The sequence below is a fragment of the Solea senegalensis genome, linkage group LG8 (assembly GCF_019176455.1).
Source record: "Solea senegalensis isolate Sse05_10M linkage group LG8, IFAPA_SoseM_1, whole genome shotgun sequence".
Classification (NCBI taxonomy): Eukaryota; Metazoa; Chordata; class Actinopteri; order Pleuronectiformes; family Soleidae; genus Solea; species Solea senegalensis.
In genome coordinates, this window is record NC_058028.1 from 15,428,221 (window position 1) to 15,455,255 (window position 27,035).

The 27,035-nt window shown below is 42.1% G+C and overlaps 2 protein-coding genes across 6 annotated transcripts in view; both read right to left on the bottom strand.

Annotated features, from left to right (window-relative positions):
• LOC122773311 (rho guanine nucleotide exchange factor 17-like) overlaps positions 1 to 8,961 on the bottom strand; it is a 54,314-nt gene extending 45,353 nt beyond the window's left edge. For both annotated transcript variants that reach the window (XM_044031902.1, XM_044031901.1), the window contains exon 1: positions 3,294 to 8,961. In XM_044031902.1, the coding sequence (XP_043887837.1) occupies positions 3,294 to 8,483 (5,190 nt within the window). In that variant the 5' untranslated portion in view covers positions 8,484 to 8,961. The remainder of the gene's footprint in view (positions 1 to 3,293) is intronic.
• A 1,163-nt stretch (positions 8,962 to 10,124) lies between these two features.
• On the bottom strand, positions 10,125 to 23,446 carry LOC122772953 (P2Y purinoceptor 3). Of its 4 annotated transcripts, none has more exons than XM_044031273.1 (4): positions 23,420 to 23,446; positions 23,205 to 23,275; positions 13,065 to 13,510; positions 10,125 to 12,460 (listed from the first exon to the last, which is right to left on the bottom strand). In XM_044031273.1, the coding sequence occupies exons 2-4, from the start codon at positions 23,226 to 23,228 to the stop codon at positions 11,785 to 11,787; spliced, it is 1,146 nt and encodes a 381-aa protein (XP_043887208.1). In that variant the 5' UTR covers positions 23,229 to 23,275; positions 23,420 to 23,446; the 3' UTR covers positions 10,125 to 11,784. The 4 variants fall into 4 exon arrangements, with proteins under 4 accessions (XP_043887208.1, XP_043887211.1, XP_043887210.1 ...); XM_044031276.1 differs by lacking the exon at positions 23,420 to 23,446 and adding an exon at positions 19,576 to 19,628 and having other exon boundaries at positions 23,205 to 23,410; XM_044031275.1 differs by lacking the exons at positions 23,205 to 23,275; positions 23,420 to 23,446 and adding an exon at positions 22,223 to 22,278.
• Positions 23,447 to 27,035: the final 3,589 nt, after the last annotated feature.

Below are 27,035 nucleotides of genomic sequence, written 5' to 3' on the forward strand. Positions count from 1 at the left end.
AGTGGGGTCTACAAGGGAAAGTACTTCATTCCACGTGGGTGGCCTGATAAAACAAAGCTAGTGATAAATGTGAAGCTATAAACACAGTGCTTTTAGACCGAATCCATTTAGAGCAGAGTACTAACCAAACTGTCTCTTTCCTTCTGTCAGATTTCCTCTCTCTCTCCGTATCTTATTAGCACTGGTGCCATGACTCTTTCTAATCCTGCACCCGCCTCAGTAACGCAATCAAATGTGACAGAGTGACAGGATGAAGGAATACTTTCATGTCATCACATGATCAGATTCTTTACCTACTTATTAACATTAGCTCAGTTTTAAGAGGGCAAAATAATTACACCTCCTTATATACTTGAGACATTTTATTTTTTGTGTTACAGATGCAAAAATATTAACAGCCTTTAAGATGTTTTACAGACATCAGTCTGTAGACGTTATCTCTGATTTATGGGGGGTTTTATGATTATGATTGCTTTGTTTATTTGATTATTTTACATTTTTATTTTACACATGTATGGCTGCTGACTGTTGTCTGTAACCTTGCTGCTTTTTTTTAATGGTTAAATATATATATGAAAGAAAATCCCTCAATACATAAAATGATTACACACATGAATCCCTGGGAGTCTTCTGGCCCTTTGGGAAGTTACAGACTGCTATGGAACAAGAGGAGAAGGAAAGACTGGCCACATTCCTGCTGTGCTAAAGTGAGAACTGCTTTAACAGCGGGGAAATCGACACACACACACTCAAGAAAAATTATGCAAGAAACAATGCGTGTATTGGTCTATTTATTTGAACCTGTCACGTAAGCTGCCGCGAAGAAGGAGCTGTCATATCTGAGAAGTGGTCACTTGGCACTGACAGAACTGGGTCATTGAAGAAACAGTACTGTGTAATCAATAACAGTTGCTCCTCTATATAATAAGACTTTCTTACATAAATGGATTCACCAGCTACGTTATAACCCACCTCAACTCAACTACAAATCTTAATTTTCCACCATCTTCTCCTTTTACATCTCCTTGCCTCACTCCCCCTCCTTCCATCCCAGTGTAATTCTTCAGCTCTATTTTCATCTCTGAATTTTTTTTTTTTTTCTTAAGCGAGAAAGTGTTTCCTTCCAATTCTCTGTCTTTCTCACTCTCTCTCTCTACCTGACATTTGACTCGGCAGCCTGCCTTACACCAAAACAAATGTTATGATCTCACTTCTCTGCAATGTTCCAGAGACATACAGAGAGAGAGAGAGAGAGAGAGAGAATAAAAAGTAGAATAAGATAACAAAGAGGAATTCTGGTGAATTAATATAAATAAGAGGGATGGGATGAAAGTATGTAGTGAAAATGCAACTTACTGATATAGTATTTCAGAATTGTAAATTACACCCCACAACTGGCAAACCATGTGGACAAGTGATGGAGACAAGGAGTGGATGAGACAAAATTGATAAGGGGATGAATCTAAGGGTGGTTTTGATACAATGTGGGTAAAATGAGCCAAAAACTCCAGAAAAGGAAAACTTCCCTCTCTCACGCTTTTTTTCTTTCTTTCCTTTATCCCATGATTACTTTCTCTGCACCCCAGTTTAGCTTGGCACAGTCTTTGTTACATTCAGTCCCAATCACACACACGCACACACTCGGTCATAGTCACAGTGCACCAGAGCAGAGGGCCTGCTCCTCTAAATACAGTGTGCTGGCAAAACTCTGGCTCCATATGTTTCTGCAAGACACTGATATATCCCAGACAAATGGTATGCACACACACACACACAGAAAAATGCAGATTGAACACTAACTACACACAGTGGAGTGCACACACAAGGCACTACAGTAACCACAACAACTTCCTATTTCTCTAAACTAATTTCCTGCCTTGAGAGGTCACTCACCAGCTACTGCTGCTGTCACAAAGGCAACAAGTATACAAGTACAATGGGCATTAGAGTAAAACGTTCACCAACTGATAACCCATAGATGTAAACAGCAAATGTAAAAAAAAAAAAAAATTAATGAAACGGCTAAGTAAGACAATATCAAGCCAAGGACAAAATGCTTATGCTATATTAACAACTAAAGCCCTGGATGCTGTGTCTGCGACCGTCATGTTACAACTTTGCAGTAAAGGCAATATGTGTAAGGGGAAGGCAAGTCTGGCAATGGATGACAAAGTTCACAGAGATGTTGAGTATATAGGGCCTCAATGGAAACAATGTTCATTGACAAGAGGGGGTTTATGAAGCACAAACCCATCAGACACTGAAAAAAAACGACCAAAAAGAGACATAAAACTACCACACATAATCTCAAAATGACCAAAGAGTCCTGTTTTGTTACAATCTGGCTGTGTAGCTCTGTTATTGGATTTGGTCGTGGCCTTTTTAATGTCTGTGCCCAGAGGCCTTATGTATGACAATGAAGAGAAACACATGTGGACAGACATGTTCATTCCACACAGCTCTATTGTACTAGCAAAAAAACGCATAATATCCAAGAGCAAACCTTGCAGATAAGTGTGTGTGCACTGTATTTATTCTAACTGCCACGTATAATTATCCTGATACTTATTGTTGGACACAGACCCATCAGTCAACCCTCCTGTTGTAAGTCAACCTGCCTGTTTCCCACTGTTATTAAACAGCAAAGCTTCCCAGTGTTTGGATATTACTACATAAATGTAGCATCACCCTCTTTCTCATACACACAGTTTTGGTGAACTGTTTATTATATCCCCGCTCTACAATCCTGGCACTGAAACAAGTGGCTCTGAATGAAACAAATACATGAAAAAAGTTCAACACCCTTTGTCTGAGATTTGTTTAATCAAACCAATAACATCCTCTGATGTTTGTTCAACACTGCTCAGACTTCAATGACTTATGTAAGGTAGTGCTGCTCCAAAATGCACATGAAACCAACCGTGCAAGAGCTGATTGCCAGCAATTAAACACACTCATGATGTGGGTGTACATGGAGTCATAAAAAAAGCCAAACGAACAAGGAAACATTATGCATACTATCTGCCATTCTTATAATCTAATCCTACTCCAAAAATAGGTTTACCACGTTTGATGCTGATAAAACAGCAAAACAATATCTTTTGTGTATTTGCAGAAAACATTCACACTACTTCTGCCACTAAGAAACAGGGCCCAAATCAAAAAGACACAGTACACAATACTGCAGAAACAGATAAATATGATGCTGAATTACTCAACCTCAAAGGACAACATGCAACATGACAACATTTACCACATCACCTTGTAATGGTAAAAAAAAAATCAGTACTTACCACTCTGGGCTTGGGTCTCTGCGGTGCAGGTATAGATGCAGCGTCCTCTGTGCCTTTCTTCTGTGCCCCGACTTCAGTAATTTCCTGTGCGCTGGTCTCACTAGGCCCCTCTGAAGCCGACACCGAAATTTCAGCTCCATCTCTCGGCACTGGAAGAGGCCCTGGGCCTTCAGTGTCTCTCTCAGTGGTGCTTAGTTCAAGAATGTACTTCTGAGTTACATCTTCCAAAGATGGAGCCTCACCTCCTGAAGGCTTACTTAAGGTTGGAGGCTCTGCAGTAATTGACTGGAGCTGTGGAGGTGGGGAGATGGGGATAAAAGTTGCAGGTTCGCTGGTATTGCGGACATGCTTGGGTCTGGTTTTGGATTTAGACCGCAGCTGGGGAAGGGGAGGAGTGAGGTCAGTTTGATACTCCTGCCCCTCTAAACTCTGCTCTGAAGGCTCGAATGGGTCCTCATGAGGGAAAAAGTGAGCCAGTCTGTTAGGACGCTTCCTGAAGGGCCGGCGAATCATTCTTGGAGACAGAGCCTCGGCAAGATGGAGGTCAAAGTTAAACTTCCTCACCTCATCATCCTTCTCCTCTCCTTGGAGTACAACGTAATCATCTTCATCATCATGGTGATCAGAGAGGGGGAGGCTCTCTGACTGAGATCGAGCCTTCTTGACTGCATGGTGATGCTGCTCTGTTGGCGATACATGTTCATGTTTAGCTTCTGGCTCCCACAGCTGCCCTCTCTGCTCACTCAGGATTGGCTCACTACTAGAAGGGGGGATCTGGCCAGGTGGGTCAAGCTCACTGATTGGTTGAGCGCTGCTGCACTGTCCTTTAAACTGTGGGTCACTGTGGGAAAGTAAATTGGCATCACTCCGACGACTAGGGTCACTGAGTGACTTCTTCTTAGGAGCTTTCCCATTGCCATGGTCATCTGCCATTAATCTGTCCATTGCACCTGGTTCAGCTACAATGCTCCTAATTACTCCACTGTAGTCACGAACGCCATCATCCCGGAGTCCACCATCACTATAAACTGACAAGTCACTGGCCACACTGCCCTTGTATTCTGACACCATGGCCACATCAGAGACCTCTGACAGGCCTCCACCTCCTCCTTTGACAGACAGGGATCCTAAAAGGTTGCTGTCTACAGAGGAAAATGTGTTATTGCCTTCTTCCGCTACAGAACAACACCGCTGAGGCATGGGGTCACTGAGAGAACGGTAGACTGTGGACTCCCCATTTCCAACAGCTAGCATTGTTGACTCTGCATTACTGACATTACTGCAATCGGAGCCTGAGGGGGAGAACTTGCGCCTTCGACGAACAGCACTTGGGGTTGCAGGAGTTTCAAGTCCTCCTCTTCCTCCTAGGGCGGCTGCTGACCCCTGCAACATTGCATTGTTAATCTCCTCACTGGTAGAGTTGACATTGCTGACACTAGCAGTAGAGTCCATGTCCATGATGATGTGGTCACTCTCAGCCAAGTGTGCAGAAAGAGGCAAGGAGGGAGACACACTGTTTCCTGATGTTTCTTCTGCCTTCTGTTTAAATCCTTCCACCTCATGGAGAGCCGACTGCTTCCATATGGTGACTGGCTGCCCTAGCACATCCCTAGACATTCGAGACCCCAGATTAATCCCTGCTGACCCAAGTAATGACCTCTCAGAGGGGTCACCTGGACCTACCTCTGGCTCTGTCACAATCCCTTCATCTGTTAAACTAGATTCATGACCTGAAAGTTCGTCCAGAGAGCGGTCGCAAAACATGCTTTCCTCTGAGTCGCCCTTCAGCAAAGCTCCTGTCTCTCTGCTCTGTCTGTTTGCCTTCTCCCTGTTCTCTGTGCCTCTGCTGTTTAGCTTCTCGAACTGTATACTCTTTCCACCCCTTTCACCCCTCTCCCAGTTCTCCCTCTCCCTCTCATATTTATCACTGTCTTTTGTGTTTTTCAACTCGGTCTCATCTGTCCTAGTCTGATTGTGAACCTTCCATTCTGCTTTTTCCTTCACCTCACTTGTTTTCTGGACCTGGAAAAATTCATCTTCCAAGTTATTATTAGTTCTCCTTTCAAATACATCATCATCTTCTTCCCTTGTACTCATCTGACAAATATCTCGGATAACTTGCCTGGCTTCCTGCGCGTACTTCTCCTGCAATGGAGTCGGCATCACTTCATCATCATCAACATCAAATCCATAATCTCTCATTCTTTGTCTTCTACCACTCCCAAAATCCCCCCCATCACTTTCTACTTCCCTGTCTGACACCAACATCCTGCCTCCGTCCCTCTCAACATCCATATCTAGCTGCTGCTCAGAGGAGCTCCTCTTTGTAGTGTCACCTATCAAGTAACGTCTCTCAGCTGTGGTGGGTTTGTCTGAATATGTGAAGGATTTTGCACGCCGTAGGGTCGCAGTCAGGTCTTTCAGTGTTGGACGATGACCAGAAGAAAGAAGGGTCCCACCATGAGAGCGTGAGCCTATCCTAAATACAGATGATCGCTCCACAACCCCAGATTTGTCCCCTGCACTTGGTTTCCTGACCTTGAGCTCAGAAAGGTCAGACTTTAAGAAGCTTAAGAGTGTCATGGTTTCTGAGGTGATATCAGGGTTGGACATGGATATTCGGTTTTTATTATCATCTACCCCATCACCTGTTGTCTTCTTTACTGCCTTGGTTTCACTATCACTTACCCCTGATGACAAAGCACATTCTGTGGGAACTACACTAGACGAGGGCGTTACCACAGGGACAAATTTGGAGTGCACTCGTGCAGGGGTGCGGGAGAAGTTATCTCCATGACCAAAGCTTGGGGAACGGTACATGGTGAAATTTCCATGGTAAGTTTTACTAAGCATGGACAATGATGCAGGTCTGCTTGTGCTGCCTCCTACTTCACTTGTATTAATCACATTTGTGTCATGGTTAGTGCAGCGTCCATGGCTCTCCTCCTTCAGTGTTTCAGTGCTGGAGTACCGGCTGCTGCAACGTGAACCACCAGGACTGCACACAAATGGAGGGATGTTGACCTTTGATACTCGTGATACACCAGGCAGGGCCGTGGATGTCGCAGATGAGGAGATGCGCTCCCATTGCTGCACCCTGGCTCTGTTACTTCGACCAATAGGCTCTCTTGCTGAATGGCTCCGAGATAATGCACGTGCAAATTCTCCTCCTGTGTTTGGTGGGTGAGGCCTCTCTAAGTGCTCCATTGTCAAGGCCATGTCACTGTCGCTGTCTTCTGATTCGCCATCATGATCACCATAATCATCACGGCCTGTTGCCTGAACAGCTCCAATGACCTTCTTCTTCTTTCTCAGCGAGCGTCGTCGCACCGCCTCTCTACTGTGGGGGCCTAAAGAACCAGGGCTGTCCTCCTCACTGCCAGAAGACCTGCCAATGCCCTTAGCACCCCACCAGCCATTTTTGTTGTGGGATAAATAGCTGCCACATCGCTCTGTGACACACTTTTCTCCTCTGTAAGAGAGAGGTAGTGCAGAGCCAGAGGGACCACTCGAACCACCTCCTTTTCTTCTCCTATTGTGTTCCTCCTCTTCGTCTCCAGAACTAAATCTCCAGTGGGAGCTGAGAGGAGAGGCGACTCTTGGTGGGGCTCTTAGCTCAGCGGGGAGAGATACAGTACAGGAGGAGGTAATGGCTTTATCTGGAGCTTGAGCAGGAGGGGGGGAGGAGGAGGTGGGGGCTGGTGCTCTAGAGGAGCTATGTGAGGAATGTAAACTATCCCTGGGCAGCCCGGCCCCCTGTCTATCCCTTCTCTCCCTCACTGTCGGCTGCTGAGGAGAGGAGGAGCGGCAGGAGTGGTCTGTGCTCAATGATCGACTCCAAGACGAAGTAGCAGGGGGTTGAAGGTCAGGGTTGGAGTCAGATGTCAACCCTGGCGTCGCGGGGGTCTTACAGCCTGCCTCTGTCTCAGTGCTGGGACTATAAGATCTATTCTGGTGACAACCCCTAGTGCAACTATGACATCTACTTTTGCTGCCGTGAAAAGTCTTTCTACCAGAAACTTTGTTGTTATGAGAACTTTGTGTCTCTATGAGTACCTCATCATCAACCAAGTATTGCTGTTGACCAGCTTTGGAATTCAAGTCCATACAACAACATGTCTCCTTAGTTGTGCTTTCTCTGCTCTGTGTTTCTGCTTGGCATCTATTATGGAAAGAAACGTTCCTTGCGTCATTAGCAGGGCTACAACGAGAGAGTTTGTCACCTCTATCCAAATAGGGAACACACTCACTGGGGCCGAGCTCTTGTATTGCTTTTAAATTCTCACAAGTGTCCGCCTTGTGTTCCTGTGCAGCTCTGCTTTGTCTCTCATCAAAAAGTTTTCTAATCTTGGTGACACTGGGCCACTTGTCAGAATGCAGGGGAATAAAGTCACTGTGAAGATAACTTCTGTGAGACTTAGAGGGTGGAAGAACCCCTCTGCTGCCAACATCCTCTTCCACATCTGTGATCAAAGGTTTTCTGGCATCAGGGGGACGTGCATCGATATGTTTATAATCTCTCTTACCAGGGCTCCTGCTGCTGCTCCTGCTGCTGTTGGTTGATACACGTACAACAATCCTTTTGTCGTTTTTCTTTTCCGAGTCTGATCCTGACACAGAGTCAGTGCTGGAGTAAAACTTTTGCACTCTGTTGCCGGCGAGAGACTCTGGTGGTGTTTTTGTTGCTGCTGTTGTATCACTGTCCTGTAAATATGCACCACTGCTGTCCTCGTGAAAAGACTTACGAGACAGTGAGCCGTCTCGCCTGGAGCTCCTGGCCCGGGGAAGAGTGTTGAACTCCCGCGTCACTGCTGCAAAGTCTCCCGGTGACGCTCCGTGCGTTCTGACGGAGCCACTGCTGCTGCTGCTGAACTTCTCTGTAAGCTGGCGGATGGATGGAGAAATGGAGGAGAGAGGAGTGGAGACGCTCTTTGACTCTGCGGTTGGGAGGCTGGCGGCGGCGGCGGTGGTGGCAGAGATTTTGGAAACCTTTCTTGACACACTGACAGTATGCGCCGCCAAAGACTGTTCTGCTTTGCTGTGCTCCGGGGGAAGGGCGACGACGCCAGCTGCCTCCAAATCCTCTGATTTGTGTTGCTGGTCGTCACTAGTGTTGGCGCTCCAGGAGCCCAACTTTTTGAAAGAGACGCTGCGGTACACAGGCGTTTTGTTCCTCTCTCTTCCAGCCATTGTTCATGCCCTTTTTTTCTGTTAGAGATCACAAGCACACATTTTTAAGTCCACGGATGTTTGTAAATCCCTGCACCTTCACGCGCCGTGTTCCAACTCCCTCCGTGAAAACCAAAACAATACTCAAAGAAAACAAAAGTTGCCAAAGTTAAAGCGGGTTAAACTGGTGTTCACATAGAAAGTAGGCGAGTTCGCCTCTGTTATCAGAACTTACATGTTGTCGGATCCCGAAACCACATCCGTGCAACGAGGAAAAGCCCAAGTTTTTTTTTTTCCTTTTGACCAAAAGTTTCCCAACCTGTTCACAAAGATAACTTTTCTACTGCTGTCCATGCGTTTTCTAAACCTCTGCCCAAAGCAAGAGCACACACGGGTGGATGTGAATGCACGGGCCTCTCCTCACAATTATTTCCCCCAAATCTGTTTGTGGATTCCTTATTTTGACATGATTTGGTTTTTCCGTAACTTGTTGTTTTTTTTTTTTGCTTGTTAATGCCTGAGATAGGGCAGAGTGGGTGGGCGGGACTATAGGGGTATGCAGGGGCTGTCATAGCCCCCACAGGGATTGAGAGGAAAAACGTATTTCTTCTTTGATTGGAGAAGACAGATACTGTCCACACACTCCATGCAAATATAGCTCTTTCCCTTGCAAAAAAAAGACACAAGCACTTGAGAGTTGTACACATGAAAAAAAACTGCACATTCACCTACTGCATTATTATAAAACGTTTTAAAATGTCAAGTATCCCTAAATAAGCAACAATGATTTCCATGGAAATGTATGTCCTCCTTTCCTGTGTTTGTATCTTCTTTAAATGTGAATACACAGAATAAGCCAGTGATTGATTCATTAATGTGGTAACTGCATATTCAGCTGTGTACACCAGTATGTTATGATGATGCTGGTGAATTAATGTCAGCATTTAGGGAAGGGGGAAAAAGTTTAAACTTATGCACAATAACCCTTCTGTGGAGCTTCCCATGCGGTCGTCTGTGACTGCAGGTCCTTTTGTTCCAGAGGGGAATTCTGTGTTACGTTCACTCAGGGGAGAGTAGAAGGGTTGATGGACACAGCAGCGCCCCCCACTGTCCACATGGAGCTGCACAGTCTGTCTCCAGCTCTGTATCATTGAATGCGGATTCAGGTGTTATTTATTATATGCTGACAGAAATGCCGCTCACTTTCAAGCAACTAACCACATAGAACTGCAATATACATCCATCCATCATCTTCTACCACTTTATCCCCCAGATGAGGGTCAGCTGACATATTAAAGTGCGAGTGCATTTGCATGTGTTGATCATTTGTTGAACTGTCTGAAGGCTCCTGAAATAAACCCAAACTTATTGGTGACTGCGGAGTCAAGGATTTACAGTAAAATTTGAGAAAAAAGTATTCTTCTTTTATGATTCAATTCTAAGATATACAAATATGGACAGCAAACATATAATATATACAAAAACTAAAATGTGATGATGCAACAAAGCTATTTGCTTTTGATGCTCTTAAAAATGCGCTCAGCTATTATTATATTTGCCTAATTCATCAGCCCACTATAGGTCTGACTAACTCTAAAGGGCAGTGATTGTCAAAGGTCATGGTGTAATATGAAAATATCAATATATTCATCACAATGCAGATTTAGGATTACTTGCATTCATTTTTAATATCCATTCGAATTAATTTTACATTATAGTACAGCCATATTTTTTTCAGGCAACTAAACACGTTGATAAATGTTTTTCCAACATAATTACAGTATCTCTGTGTAACAAAATAAAACTATACTTTTGTGTTACAGTATAATGTACTTCTAAATAATACTGGCACAAATGTTAGCAAAACTGACAACACACACCACATATCAGACAGTTATGGTGAATAATAATTAAAACAAAAAGTGCATTTCCTGAAGAAAAGTGTAGTTGGTAATGCAGAGAACTCACTCTTTCTCAGTTTCTAATAACTAGGAAAAGTTGACAGCAGTGTAGAGACTGAAGAGGCAATAGGGGAGATATGAAGAGCAACAAGACAACACAAAAAAACATCAAGTAAACAAAACAAAAATAAATCCCATTATTCTCTTTACAGTTTCTGAGGGACAATACCCAAAAGTAACTGTAAAAAGTAAAAAAACAACAACAAAAGCCATTATTTAACAACAACAAATAATCTGAATGCCCATTTACAGTACATTTATGTTCATTTAATGAATATGGATCATAAATTATAAACTCCGTAATTCAATTACCTAGTCTAACTCCATAGACTACATTTTATCTACAGTATATATAGAAAGAACAATACTGATAAAACAGTATTAAGCACTAAACAATTCACATCTACTCTAGTATTAAAGATAAGGAGCTTATTTTTCACATATGTCCACACCCTATTTTTCATGTATTCTAACATCAAGTCACAGTGGTGAAATATAGTCTCTTTTTTAAACCATTATATTGGTTTTAAACGTGTATAAACACATGTTGGCACAAACATTTGTAAAGATTTCATTTGTTTATGTAACTAATATGTGTTACAGACATTTCATAACAGTGGCGATACAATAGTGGGGTGCAAACGCCATCCAGTGGTAATGTTATGCAATTACAAGCTATCAAACTGAATAATAATATTGGGGGAACCAGATAAATCTTCATATAAAAAGTATAATATGACATACAAGTGCACATTCATTCAATTTATCATTTTCATTTTTTTGTTCCCCTTGCTGTAGCAAGAGCAATAGCAAGATGTACCTCATGGAAGTATATCTTGCTATTGCCCCTGATCAATGTAAATAACATGCAGCCATATTTAAAAGTCTGAGTCACTTTATGAGTAGTACTCCACATATTTGACTAAAAGTACGTCATTCAGTGCCACTGTGGGTTTCAGTTATTCTGTCTTCCCTTTCACGGTCATATCTACACCTTCACATTACATGCATCTACAATGGACCTACATGGAAAGCTCCGTACAGTAAAGCATTTCCTGTGGAGACGTGATGAATTGGAATACTTCACAGTGTAAAACAAAAAAGTTAAAAGTTTTGTAAAGGTGTTTTCTAAATCTCCTACTTTGTTCAGTCTGTGTTTTTCCTCATTAAAACATTCAAGCTGCATTTCAAAGGGCGTCTTAATCACAAGTGCCTCCAAATCTTTTCTCAAACCCTTGAAAAGGAAGGTACAGTTATTTGTTACAGAGCAGTTAAGCCTGAATATTACGTTTACAATTAAAAGTTCATTCACATGAGGAAAAGTGAAAAAAAAAACACTTTATAATATCACTGTTGTTTGCTCACACACTGCTGGTGACCTTGTCCCTCAGTGTAGTGACCTTCAGCACAAACTTCTTGGTGCTCCGGCGATATCGTGGCTGGGTGAAGTAGAACAGAATCGGGTCCAGGAAGCTGTTCATGCTGGCAAATGGCCTTGTACTTTTATAGATGATGGAAAACAGGTTTCTGGTCTCGCAGGGCGCGCCGGGCACAGTGCGTATCACCAGGTACATGGTCTTGGTGAGGTGAAACGGCAGGAAGCTTATGCAGAACACTGCCGCCACCACAATGATCATCCTCACCGCCTTTTCCCGCTTTTCCGCACTCGCTGCAGAGACGCCCTGGTAGGACACCGGGCGGCAGAGGATCTGGGCCATCCGGCAGTAGCACGCCATCACTCCCGTAAAAGGCAACAAGAAGCCAAGGCAGGTCAGGGCCATGCCGTAGGGATAGTAGTCCACTGAGAGCTTCGGAGGACTTAAATCATAACAAACTGTGCGATTGCGCTGGATTCCTGTCGCAGCAAAGTGAAAAGTCGGAGCACACAGGAGGCCGACCACCAACCACACACCTAAGCAGATGCACCACGCCAGCTTGCGGCCTCCCTGCTTGTGCCACATTGCCAGAGGATGGCAAATACCCACGTAGCGCTGCACGCTGATGCAGGTGAGGAAGAGGATGCTGCCGTGCAGATTACTGAAACAATAAAGAACAAGAAAAAAAACAATCATTAACAAGTTGAATTTGTTTTTGTAGTGTAGTGTACTGCTGGTGACATGTTGTCAGTTCAAGTTTGTATTTGACACATGATACAGTAAAGGTACTGAATGTACAGAATGCCAAATGGTTATTATAGACGGCGGAAGTGGCTCATTTAGCGATACATCTGTCACCTGCCAAGTTTGAACCGTTGGACAGTTACGCAATTATCAGACAGACAGGCAGACGTGCCTTGGATTAAGAGAGAGGTGATTGGTACACAAAAGACTGTTCACTCTGAACCTGGTCTTGCCGTCTGTGGTCTCTCTAAAATGTATGTGTGTTGTCCTTCAGTTTTGCAATAAGCCTTGATGTTGGGAATGACGACTACTTTAATAACTATAAATATTGAGGGATATGTGACGTTTTGACCCTGATATTTACTACACAACAATCTTAAATACCCTCTTAAATGCATATTACGCTGCTTCATATTGCTCCTGATTGTCATTTCTATCACTTTCTGTTGATCTATCTGCTGTTAAAATACAACTGTACTGTTCAAAGGATTCTGACCAGAATAATCAGTCGGGTATCTCACCTGTAGAACTGAAACCTCACCAGCTTACAGGCAAACTCCCCAAACGGCCAGTAGTCATGACTGCCGTAGTTGTAGATGAGCAAAGGAAGTGACGTCACATACAAGAAGTCAGCTGTGGCCAAGTTGAGCATGTAGATGTTGTTTTTGGACAGATTGGGCCCTGTTCTCCATATCTTCAGGATGACAGCGGCGTTGAGTGGGAGGCCCAGCAGGAAAACAAGGGTGTATACAGTGGGGAGTAAAATACGTTTAAAATCTTCCTTATAGGTGCAGCGAAGGATGCCGATCCCACTGACGTTACTGAAGTTGCTGGCGCTGGTGATGAGGCTGTCCACTGTGTAGGACTCTGTAGATTCTTCGCTGGTGGAGAAAATGTCCAAGGAGAAAGCTCTGGAGATGAGAGTTTCGGTCGGGTGAGAGTCAACAGAATGTGGCATCTTCACATTCTGTAGGAGAGACAGGCAGAGAGGAGAGGGGGTTTAACAGTGACAATGCTGTTACTGATGCAACAGGACGATGTGAATCTGCACAATTAAACACACAGTATGCGATTCATGCCACTAGGGGTCTCTCCATCAAAACAATAACAGAAGACCTAGTTTGAAGACATCATGAAGCAGTGTGGCATCCTGGGAATTGTTGTCTAGGAAGAGCCGCAGTGACACATCACACAGCAAAAGGCAATGATCTGTTAGTGACAATACAATGCAAACCAACTAGTAGTACCGAATATTTCCTTATTCACTGATGTTTCCCAAGAGTTTGGCCTGGAAATTATAGCTGTCATATACAGTAGAGTACAAGTGTGGTTGCACATTCGCTATGAGCTTTATGGTTGACACAGGTAACCAAAATCATGCAGTTCTTGTCAAGTGTGTGTATGGTGTACATGCTGCCTGTTATGGCCCTCATTCTTTCAGTCAAAGTTCTGTAAAGCGTCCACGGTCATCTCACAATAGCAGAAACAGGTGAAGTGGATAAAAAACACAGCTATCAGTCTAATGAAAATGTAATAGCAAAGGACAGTTTTGTGTCTCTGAGATGTAATGGAATATTACCCTCAAGCAATATCACAGATAACTCTTCTTTGTCCCGTGACAGCAAAACAAGAGTCAGTTGATCAGGAAAGAATAATTACATTTTGCCCTTGTTTGTAAAAATTTGGGTGGGCAGCTGCACGTTTTGTAATAACAACAACTGCAGACTGTCTGGACACCCACCTCACACTGTCTGGAACAGGCCGCTACACAGTTTTAATTGCTGCTCCCACCACCAACATCAATCACAGCCATTTCCTTCACGATAGTACGTTGGTAAGTAAGTGATTCTCTGAAGCCACTTCCTTCACAGCCTCATCAGACCATGACTCATAAAATTGCACAACTAATCCTCTCGTCAGCCAACAAGCCTTTGTATGTGTGAGGATGAGTGTTTCAAAAATGAGAGCCATGCAGATTTCGGATTTCATAATCACCATCTCAACAGTGACGCACAATTTCATAGTTGCTGCTCGTGCTAATGGAGGAGGAGGAAGAGGAGCAACGTGCCAGCAAACCATAAAACATTTCACTACACTAAACCACAGAGTACTGAAGATTAAACAAACGCTTTATTTACTGTTGACATTTACGATTCAGAGCTTTGATTTGTTGACAGACTTTTCTCGGTTTAAGCTCAATGACGTAATGATCGACTCTATGAATCAGAGTTCATATCAAAAATGCTCATCTTTTTAAGATGAGGAGGGCCACCTTCGTTTCATTCAGAAGTTGGGCAGCAGCATGTTTAGGGCCGCTTACTGCAGAGTTACCAAACCTAAATTCCAAATGAACTTTTATTTTAGTCCAACAACAATACAACACGTCAAGTATCCACATGTTCAAACTACAGCTGAGCCTCCAGTCTGAAGATGGGTCACTGTGCATTCATGTGTGCGTGTTTGTTATACACACACATACATTTGCAATGTAAATTGAAAACAGAACAAAACATTACATATATATGAGCTTGTCATACTGAAGACTATGCTTTAATCTGGATTTACCACACTCCCATCCCACATTTACAATTTGTAAATAGGGTTTCCATCAGCCTATTTTATGCATAAAAAAACTGAAGGGGGAAAAAAAATGAAATTTTGCATTCAAGTTGTTATGCTTGAAGTAGGAGGAAAATGGCAGCATATAAGAAATGGATGAATGCTTAACAGCAGTGGAGAAGAAACAAAAATGTACACATTTTACTACAGAAGTGTTGAAAATCCACTTTGAATTAATGATACATGTGAATGGAACCCTAGCAAGAACATAAAAAGTATGTCACGCTTAGTTTTTAAATGTATACAGAACAAATGAATGGAAGTCAACGCAGTGTCCTAAGAAGAATAGCTGCACAAACCTGTGTGTGTGTTAGAGACAAATCAAACAGTAATCAGAAGGCTCTACAGTATGTAATCATATCTGCAGCACTCTGTGTGTGTCTGTGATGTCCTTGCTCACAGCCTCTCTCCAGATTACATTTACTGTATTTATTCAGTGGGTTTAAACGTAGTTTAATTGTGGTTAAATATATTAACATGGCAAGGCCCAACGTAGCCCAAAATGGCAAGGAAACCACCCATCTGAAAATCTCAAGTTTCATTTTACCAGATTCATGCCAGCAGTCAATGATTATTCTGTGCCGTGATTATAAGTATTGCGATACAAGATTCTCACAATATACAAACAAAAGGTATCATTTAAGGTTACATGATACACTTCATCCTGACAATCATTGCCCAGTGACTTTTGCACGTCTGACTTGTCGATGTCAATGTGGGTGTGAAGGTGTCAGTTTTACTTTTGATCACTGGCGCTTTCAGGTCACGAGGTTGTGGAATTTTTGGCAGGTTCCCTGAAACGTGTTCATACATCTTCTCCTAAAACTCTGCTGTGGGAAAATACAGTGGTTCTTCTGCACCATTTGGAAGTTGTAAAACATTCCCATGTGTCCCATGTATTAAGACAATTTGATTTGCTCTCCATACATTTGGATTATCATCAACTCATTTAATCTAATTAATACACTAAATATAACGTGTTTTTCTTATCCATTAAAAGTCAGTCAGTCAGTCATCATCTAACCGCTTTATCCTCCACCAGAGGGTCGCGGGGGGTGCTGTGCCAATCTCAGCTACATCGGGCGATAGGCGGGGTACACCCTGGACAGTTCGCCAGTCCATCGCAGGGCCACACACAGATAGAGACAAACAACCATTCACTCTCACACTCACTCCTACGGTCAATTTAGAGTGTCCAATTTACCTATTCCCCACATTGCATGTTTTTGGACTGTGGGAGGAAGCCGGAGTACCCGGAGAGAACCCACGCACACACGGGGAGAACATGCAAACTCCATGCAGAAAGGCCCTTGTTCCAACCGGGGCTCGAACCCGGGTCTTCTCGCTGCAAGGCGAGAGTGCTAACCACTACACCACCGTGTGACGCGATTAAAAAGTAAACATACTAAATTTAATATCCAAAATACAAAATGAGGTTTATTAATAACATGGCTATAAAACACACAAAATACATATGAAATATCAGGTGAACTAGCACCATTTGTGTTTTAAAGGAGGCCCTATACCGTCATGTGGTCTTTATTTTAAAAAAAAGAAACAACTCATCACAAGGATGAAATTGACTTATCTATTTTTGGCTGTCAACAAATGAGTTCAACTTTCAAGATTTGAAACTGAATTTTGAAGTGGAGAGAGTACTAAAACTTCTACCGATGGAACTTCACTTGACTAACTGAAATGATGTGGCTTAGGATTGTCTAAAGTAAGAGTAAAAGGTAGCTCATTGCGCTTAAGTAAAACTTACAAAGTTACTTTTTTAAAACAGCCACCATTTGCTGCACAAAGTGTATGTATTGAACGTGGATGAAGCATCTCTTAACGTAGCTTTCTCCACCATTATCCCACTGTAATCTCCCTCTTCTTTGGCCAGGTAACTTCCACCCAAGTTTCACCTCATTCATTTGGGCAGCGGCGCCGCAAGGAGACTTGAGGTAGTGATGCCTGGCGATTGAAACTGGCAGGGACTTTAGAGCGCCTTCATTTATCAAAATTAAAATATCAATATTTACCTAGCGTATTGACTCTCATATTGCTCGACGAAGGACAACGATATATCACTGAATCGATATGTTGACCCACCTCCTAGCAAATACTCCAGTACTACCATTTGAACCAATTCCCCTGCAGTTAAACCTCAACAACTAAAAAAAAAACAGGTCACATGTCAGCACAAAGATAATGGACATAGCTCTGCTACAGGAATAATGTTAGCAGCTGCTGACAGGGACACTCCCTCCACACTGTGCATCTCTCTCATATGCGCACACACACACACACACACACACACACACACTGCATTATTGCCCTCACGTCTGCCAGAAGGGTAAGCTAGAGGTGATGCAAGATTATTTATAAACCCATGATTGCAAGAATGTAACTAGCTGCAACTCAGGACATTATGATTAGATACTAAAGAAGCACCACATGTCAAGGTCTTTTCAGCAGGACTTCCCAAACTTAAAACGTTTAAGGCAGCTAAAAATTCTGCAAAGCTTCTGAGGTCCCTGTCCAGATTTGTCCAGTAGCACAACATTGAAATACTTTAAGCCTCTTGATGAGAAGTGAAACATCTTCAGCTTAACTCAAGCAAGTCTCGGTGACTAAAAGCCCAGGTTTCAGAAATAATCACTATACGCTATATATTGTTTGTTGGTGGGGACCAAAACAGAGTTTCGGCTCTGAATGGTATAGATATTTGTTAAATTATTGCTGCAATTAATTTAGTCAAATTAAGTCACAAACTCAACAAAATGCTGTTAACAATTTCCAAGACCTCAAGGTGACTTTAGGCCAAAACCTAAGAAGAATCAACTGAGATACAATACAGATAAAACCCTTGTCATCTCATATTTCTATTCTCCTCTGACCTCTTCTATTTTCTCCCACAGTACTGCTGCTAACTGGATTCTTTGTCTTTTCCTGACATTTCTCTGTAAACCCTGAAGATATTTGTGCATGCAAATCCCAACAGATGTGCAGTTTCTGACTCAGGCTGACTCATATGGCACCATGTCACATTCAAAGCCTCTTTTAATCACCTTTCTTCCTCATTCTTCCTCATTCTGAATGCATTAGGTCGCTGCCAAAAGACTGAGTGATCAGACATTTACGATAACTGAAAAGGTGTATATAATAAAGTGGCCAATCACATCATTAGCTGTGGCCACAAGTCTTTATTAGTGGCCGGCTGCACAGTTCTTTCCCCTTAATTTAATCTCAACAAGTGTTGCGGCATGTACTAGCCAGTGCGACAACAAGATTATTGTGCCTTCATTCCTCATCGCTGTTCAACAGTAAGTAAAATAAGAAGAGGAGAGAATGAGACAGTATTGTCTTTTTCTGCTAAATCAATGTCTGTCCTGATGCCGATGGTGTTGTTTTACATATCACATCTCTGATTTTCATAAAATCAAAACACATGAAGTGGGTTGTTTGGTTTAGTGTAAGAGGGTCTTCTTCTTACATCAGCAAATATAATCTCTGGGGGCTTCTATGATGATGTGTGGGGAGAGAAACCAGGGAACCATTCAAGTGAAATTACTTTTTCATCCATGTTCTGTCCCTAGTCACGTTCATCAAAGATTCATGACCAATTTTGCACACTGTCTGAATGAAATACAGCACACACTCATGCTGTGCCGACACACATTCAGAGAGGCTGACACATATGTATAGTACACTGTCTTGATTTCACTGTAATTTCATTAAGAAACGGCGCACAAAATGACCAGGAAGGAAAGTCATTAGGAACCGTATGTTTACAATCACATGTTCACAGACACATATATCATTTGTCTGGCATAAAGACAACCACACAGACATGCACCCAAAATGTGCACACATCAACAGAGAAACATAAACATCCGCTTTGCTGTGATATACAAACAATTATTTAATTTCCCAGCAAAGGAAGATGCAGCTGAACACATGTGCACATACATGTGCTGCTGGTAGATGCGAGTATATAAATCCTGAGGACGGGCACTGAGCCCATCACACAGAAGAATGTTTATTTAAAAAAACAAAACATCTGCATCATAAAGATATATGAGGATGATGATTCAATGGAATTACACTCAAATACATTCAGTCAGTGGTCCCATTAAAAATACTTCAAACCAAACCAAACCAAACCAAACCAAAATCAACAAACCAAATGACCAAGCAAGCAGCACATCCATTTACGGTAAAATATTTGTACTTACTGTTCAATTTCCACAGATGAGGTTTGTAAACGCTTCACAAATATTAGAAATACCAAACCAAAATGTAAACCCACTTACTTCTGTTCCACTTTACAGGTGGAAAGACGGAGTTCAGAGCTCAATACAGATCACACACCCAGAAGGATGCAAGGTGCAATACGCCATTGTTCTGCTCACAATGATTTACCTTAACTTGCAGATGAAAAAACAAGAGGGTGAATGTTCCCGTCAGGACTTGGACTGAGGAGAATGAGAAAGATACACAACAGTGAACTGATTTTGTCAGGTGGTTGCCAAACACTGGGGAAGTGAATGTAGCTCTGATGAAACAAGTGAATTCCAGACAGGACAGTGGGTCATTGGTCACCGGGACCTAAATGAGGATCCACCATGAGGTTCCTTCATCCATCCCCAGCATGTTCATGTTCATTTTTTTTTACAACCTCCGAGTAGCTAGTAACATATCCATCTAACCATTTCCACACAAAAGTCACAGCTGTCACAGAGGAAATATGTAGACCTATGAGGTTTTCGTTTTTTAACCCATCATCCACATTTTTGTTCCGCAGATGCGATCGACACAGTTTGACAAAAAGTAGATCAGTAGCTGCTTAAAGGTCCAGTGTGTAGAGACATCAAATAGTGGGACTCCTCCTCTTACCACTCCCCTTCCCAAGTGCATCAGGGAACTACGGTGGCCTTCAAATAACAGAAAGCATGTTGACACTCTTTCACAAATCTCTCTTCTTTTCCACTCTCACTGCCATTTATTCCTTTCTCTTCTTCATTGGTCAATGCATCATGTTTATGTCTTAAGCTTCCACTTTGAAATGTTGCAGTAGAAACATGTCAGCACAAGATGGCAGTCTCCTAATGTACAGACAAAAGGCTTATTCTAGGATACTAAAATATATATTTTTTAAATGTATTCAATTTCTGCATTTATCCAATAGAGCTTAGTTAGCTGATGTCACAAAACCAAGGTAACAGCCTCTGGCAGCCAGTGGACGGAGCAGAGTTGACTGTTTGTCACAAAGCCAGATTGTGTCCATTTCTTTCCCTCCAGGCTCTAAACTAAACTCTAAACCTTTAATGACTCTCTGGAGTAAGATGAAGGGAAGTTAAACAGGAAGTTGAAGATGTCAGGATACTGCAGGTCTGGAATAATGACCTCTCCGGCTGTATCCAAAAGTGCAAAAAGCAGGCTAGGGCATCAGGATCAGATCAGATAGGATCAGATATTCATCCTGTCATATTTTGTGATATATTGAACTCTGACAGGTTGAATCCAGCACCGATCCTGTTCAATTGTGCCGCCTGTGTGGCTGATTTGTGTACAGCAGCCATGTATGCTCGCTGTAACACTCTTGGCGATTTTTATGTTGGGTTTGATTCTTGTGTCGGACATTATGCTCATGACGAAACTCTCTGACCAATCAGTGGCCGTTTGAAACCTCAACAGGGCAGGTACCCAAAAACCGAGTCGAGTCATGCTGAGTAACGCTAGAACTGTATATTGGAAAAGCCCCATTAGGCTGCCAATATGGCTGTTAATGGGGACCAAGATGTCTGGAGCTCTATATGCTCAAAACAACACTCTCATAAAGAGACATCGACAAGCATGAGCTTCAAGTCCGAATGAGAGAATGAATATAGAGGACAGTGAGGAAGACCTTTAATTAAATTAAGTACAGAGCTACTACTACTACTAAGTGTTGTGGGGCCAGATCAACATTAATCTCAGTTACACACAAAAGCATTATCTATAGTACCAGCTCTGTTTGTTGTCTCTGCTTTTTTCATCTTGAAAGGTAAATGCTATTTACCTTCGTTCAAGATTAATAGAGGAAAACATGTTTTTTTTGTTGCTGTAATGGCTTGAAATGCATGTTTGGTCAAGCAAACAGTCTTACCAGAGTGGTGAGTAGCTGTCAGCCTGAGCCCTGTGGTGGCTGCTGTCGTCATGGGTTTGTGGTGCGAAGAGCAAGTGAATGCAATGTCAGTAAAGCAAAAGGACAGAAGAATACTCTTGACTGTCGTCACTGATTGAATCCTCAATGCATCTCTGGCAAAAGTATTTTTAAACATTGGCTCTGGCCACTATAGTTCTCAATTAAGACTAAAAGTATTGGAGCCAGGGCTCTAAATCCAACTCAGACCAGAGACATTCACATCAATTTACCAATTTTTAAGGAGGCCTGTGGCTAACACAGAGCTTTACGCTGCCTGGTAATGCCATGCACTTAACTTTGCCCTGTTTCTGTCTTTCTCTGTCTGTTTGTCAACCTGTGCAACACAAAGTGTGCTCCCAGTCAAACAGAAAACACCCACAGAAGCCTGACCTGAAGCTTGAAGCCAAAAACTGTGTCAAAGATCCCACAACAAGAATGCAAGGTTTTACACAAGGGAACTTGTCTCAACGATTCTGGGTTACTGCATCATGATATGATAAGAAATTATGCAAAAGTTTGATATAATAAACTATTTTACTAAGGCATTTAATTGATACATTTGTCCATGAATCAATATTGTATTACTTAAGAAAAAACCCATCAAATGACAGAGTTCAACCTTTAGTTTCTCAGAGTTTTTTCTGTCACTATTAGTTTTACAATAAAGTAAATTAATTACATAAAACGGTATACTGAGTTTTCTCAGATGGTTATTTTGTGGACACACCTTCCTCATACAAATCTGAAAATAAAAACCAAATTGAATGTGCAATATTTAAGACATGGTTGATGAATAAGAACAAAACTGAACCAACAATCTGATGCAAAAAAAATGTGTAATGTCAAGATTAATGTACAGTACATGAATAAATAATAACCAACCTGTCTACAGCTTATATCGGAGGTAACGTGAGGAGTGAAGATGCAGTCAATGTTATCACAACAGACACACAAAAGCACACAAAGCTGTGTCAACTGTACACATAACACATAACTGTGCACGTAACAACAAACCCTCCTCCGCCATAACACAAAGACATTTACTCAGACATGCTCAGTGGGTTTGTTTTAGCACCAGTGGCCATAAAAAAATATTGATTACAAAAATGTTTTCCATACCAACACAATAAAAGTTCACCATAAACCATGTAATATTTATACCTCATGCAAACCCATATTTAGATACAACACACAATCACTTTGAATGTTTTAACCTAAGATAAGTGAAATGTTTCCGTCTAACAAGTGTTTGTCTCTTTCTGCCTTAAAATTATGGAATTCTACGACTAAAACTCAGCTGTAAGATTCACTCTTTAATTCTTTGACATATATTGTAATTATTTTCAATAACAGAATGACTTGGACAGTTGTATCGTGATAATCGATCGTGACATACAAGGCTTCATTACAGGTGTGACACCTCATAACTGTCATTTTTACCAAAAGAAAAACAACAAACAATCTTCTTCATCTAAAGGGCAACATTTGACATTTTTGGGACAGGATAATTCCTGCAGCACAGTATAAAATGCTTTCGATTTGGATATTGATACAATGTGATTTATACTATTTTACGATTAGTTGTGCACCTCTCTACTAAAACATCGGTTTTGTATTTTGCTTCATTTAGTTAATGAAAGACTACAGTAATAATAATACAGTGGAACTAAAACGCCATGCTGAGTTAGTTGGCATGATAAGACCGGTATTGTGTAACACAGCCACGCTATGCCCGTGGAATTTATTATTTTGTTTAGAGGTACTCGTGGTTCAAGTGCAGAAACGACACATTACACAAACATTTACGGCTTCGCGAGCAAATGTACATGTAATATAAAACTCTAAACGGATAAATAAAACTCACCTTGAGTAAATTCAGTGGCAACATCAACAAGTTGGCGACGCAGCCATGGTAAAGACTTGCTTTCTTCTTCTCTGTGTCGCCACAAAAACAGCGTGGCGGGAAGAAAACAACACACAAACAAAGGGTGACGAACTCCACGCGATTTTATTTCAGAGACGATAAAGTTAAAATAAAACAAGTTAAAATAAAACAAGTGTTTCTGTCCCTGAACCAACCTGCTGCGAAGCTGCACGCGCACTCATTCGCTCCACTCCACTAACTGACTGACTGCAGCGTCGCGGTCACGGGCGCGTGCGCGCGCACTGACTCGTGCACCCGCTCCTCTAAGAAAACACTTCAAAACATAGTTGATGGAACTGTCTGACTCTGATCGGCCCGAACACTTGATTTAGTAAATACACACGTTGACATGTTTACTCAGCTTGTGTCAAGATAATAACCAGCACACGGTAGAGCTGGAGATTGATTTATATTGGCCAATAGAAGATTTGACATCATCTTGAAATCAGTGGAGACCAATCGAGAAGCAAGGTCACCCTGCAATATGACCCCTCAGTCGATTGTGTTGCAGGCTGGGTATTTTGTTTTGCAGTAATTAATATCACAGACAGGTCTCTGCGAACTTAATACTCATCCACCACAGTACCACTTATTCTATAACGAACTAAATAAATACACTTGTGTGGTTATTTTAACACTGGAGCATTGTTAATGCATGAGCAAATGGTCTAGTAGGGATAGGAAGATACCACTTATTTGGGTCTGATATTACAAACTCCAGTATCTCCTGATAGTAGTCTGATACATGTCATTTTAAACCATTTATGAACTATGAAGTTGTGTTGAGTCGTTTCAAAGACATCATTCCCAAAAAGAAGAAATAAACAGCCTAAAATGCTTTGCACAGTGTAGCATGCGATGTATAATGTTTGTGTTGTAATAATGTTTAATTGTCATCTCTCCAATATCAGATCCAGTGATTGTGACCAGTATCGGCAAAATACCGATACTGACCGGTACCAATTCCCATCCCTAAGGCCTAGTACCTCTGACGGTCTGATGGTCCAAACAAACTTATTTTTGTGAGGACACATTTGACCTTGTGAGGACATTTTGGCTGGTCCACACAATTTAATCTGTTTTAGGGTTGGGGTTAAAATTAGGTTTAGGTTAGGGTTTGGGTAAGTATTAGAGTTTGGCACTTAGTTGTGATGGTTAATGTTAGGGTAAGGGAGAGTCCACACAAAGAATGCAAAACCAGTATGTGTTCTTGAATTTCTTTAGAACTGTTCCTGGCATAAATACTGCCCTTGTCAAAACCAGTAGTCCTCGTGGAGACTCATGGAAAAAAGACACCACGTGGTAGTGATCAGTGTTAGATTTGTGGTGGTAGCCATAAATAGACTAAATCAACCTATGGGCCTTGAGAAGTGTCAAATACTCAGATTTCATGTTTGGAGTAGGCAGCTCCCATTTTTAGTCCTGCAGATGGATTTGCATTTACACTTGAAGAAGAATGTAACCCCATGTGACCCAGACCACCTCCACATGTGGTTTAAACCTGCTGAGGCCTGTGTCTGCATGCTGCTGATGTTTGTATCAAGTGTCCTGGGATAGATTGATTGTGAAGGTGTGGACATGAATCCAACGCCTGTAACCCTCAAGGTAAGGAGGCAGAATACACTCACCGGTCACTTTATTAGGTACACCTGCTCAGCCACTTGTTAAAGGTCCAGTATGTATAAATTAGTGACATCTCATGGTGGGACTGTTTATTACAACAAACATGGCACTTTTCCACAATACAGTTCTAGCACTACTCGGCCCGGCACGGCTCTACTCTACTCAGTTTGGTATCAGGTGCGTCGTTTTCCATTACTATAGTACCTCCTCAACGTGGGCAGGGTCGTCACGAAATTGCCGTGACGTTGTTTTATACGCGACACAAACACAAACTATTGATGATCAAAGCAGTTCTTTTCAGTGTACTGAATCATTAGAATCAGTTCATTAAAAAGATTAGTTCAGTACTTGCTGCACGACCGGAGCCCGGCAGTCTGTTGACGTCATATTTTAGTATTGGCTTGGTAATAAAAAAAGCACCAGATATCAAGTACTATCCTTGGATGGAAAAGCAAAATATCCTGGGTAGAGTTGAGCCGAGCAGAGCCGTGCTAGAACTGCATAGTGGAAAAGTGGCAGAAGACATACTCACCCATTCCTTTTCTATGCGTGTCAGGAAACTATGGTGGCCTACACATTCCAGAAAAGATGTAGCTCCCCTTTGTGAAGTAAGCTTCCGCTTCCCCTGGGGCTGCTGTAAAAAACGAGATGGCCCCTCCATCGTTTGAGGCAGATCTCTGGGCAAAAATGCTCTTGTAGATGCCGATGCCAAAGGAGAATGAGCAGAGAAACAACAGTAAACCACTCGTCAAATACAAAACACAAACACTCTTAACTCAGAACACGTCGAACCTTAAAGCAGATGGTCTACAGGAGCAGGTGTCATTCCTGCTACTTTAATATGTGTCCTGATAAAGTGGCTTGTGAGACTGGATGAGTTGTACAATACATCATATCATTTGTGCTGTGTTGCTTGACCTTCGTTGTTTTCTGCTTGCTTCCCTTTGCTCTGTTTAGTATCTCTTCACAAGCAATTATTTTGCATTTGCTTGTGATTATTCCATGTATGATAGTTTTCAATCTATTTGTAGTTGGGTAGATTTAATCACGTGGGTAAACCATAGACTATGATGCAAAATTGTACTGGTGGTTGTGGGCCAAAAGAGTCTTACTACAGTCGTAGTCCTCTCCAAATGATACCATGTGCTTGATACGTGAGGCTATGCATTGCGATTAGGGGTGAGAATCACAGGGCACTCCACGATACAATACGATACACAATACATGGTCCACGATACCAATAATATCGCGATACAACTTTTCTGTGTTAATCAATATATTGCAAGGCACTCAGATGCATCACAATACTCTATCTGTCTAACTCAGGGGTGTCAAACTCATTTTTGTTCAGGGGCCACATACAGCACAATTTGATCTCAAGGGGGCCGGCCCAGTAAAAATAGCAAAATAATAGAATAATAACCTATGAACAACAAGAACTCCTTTGTTTTTTCTCCTTTGTTTTACATTTAATGAAAGATAATTTTACGAAACATGAAATTTCTTGAGGAATGTAAGTGCAATTTCAACAATATCATGCCTAAATTTACTATTTACACAGCACACTGGATCTATAAAGGCACAAACATTTAGTCACGGGTATCTGGAGCATTTGACATTACGTTTAGATTAGTGTGAAATTTTAACAAATTCATCCTGTGGGCCGGATTGGACCCTCTGGCGGGCCGGTTCTGGCCCCCGGGCCGTATGTTTGACACCCCTGGTCTAACTGAAGAATGCAAAGCGTAGGAATTCTCACTTTTTGTCACAACCTAGAGAACAAAGCGCAAAAAGTCTATGTATTGACCATGGATGGAGCATCTCTTAACATAGCTTTTGCCACCATTATCCTGCTGTAAGCTCCTTCTTCTCCAGCTACATAACTTCCACCCAAGTTTCCCTCATTCATTTGAGCAGCGCCACCGTGAGGAGACCGTCAAGTAGTGAGACTGTCCTGGCGTATCAATTATCGTATTGCACGAGGAACGAAGACGATATATCACCAAAACGATATTTTGACCCACCCCTAGTTGTGACTATTGGTGAAGATTGCTGACCAACACAAGCAGATACCATGTGTTACTACATCGCAGCTTTGATTGTCCTTTTATTGGATTTGTCCGTGCTGTTTCCTGCTCAGAGTCCGGT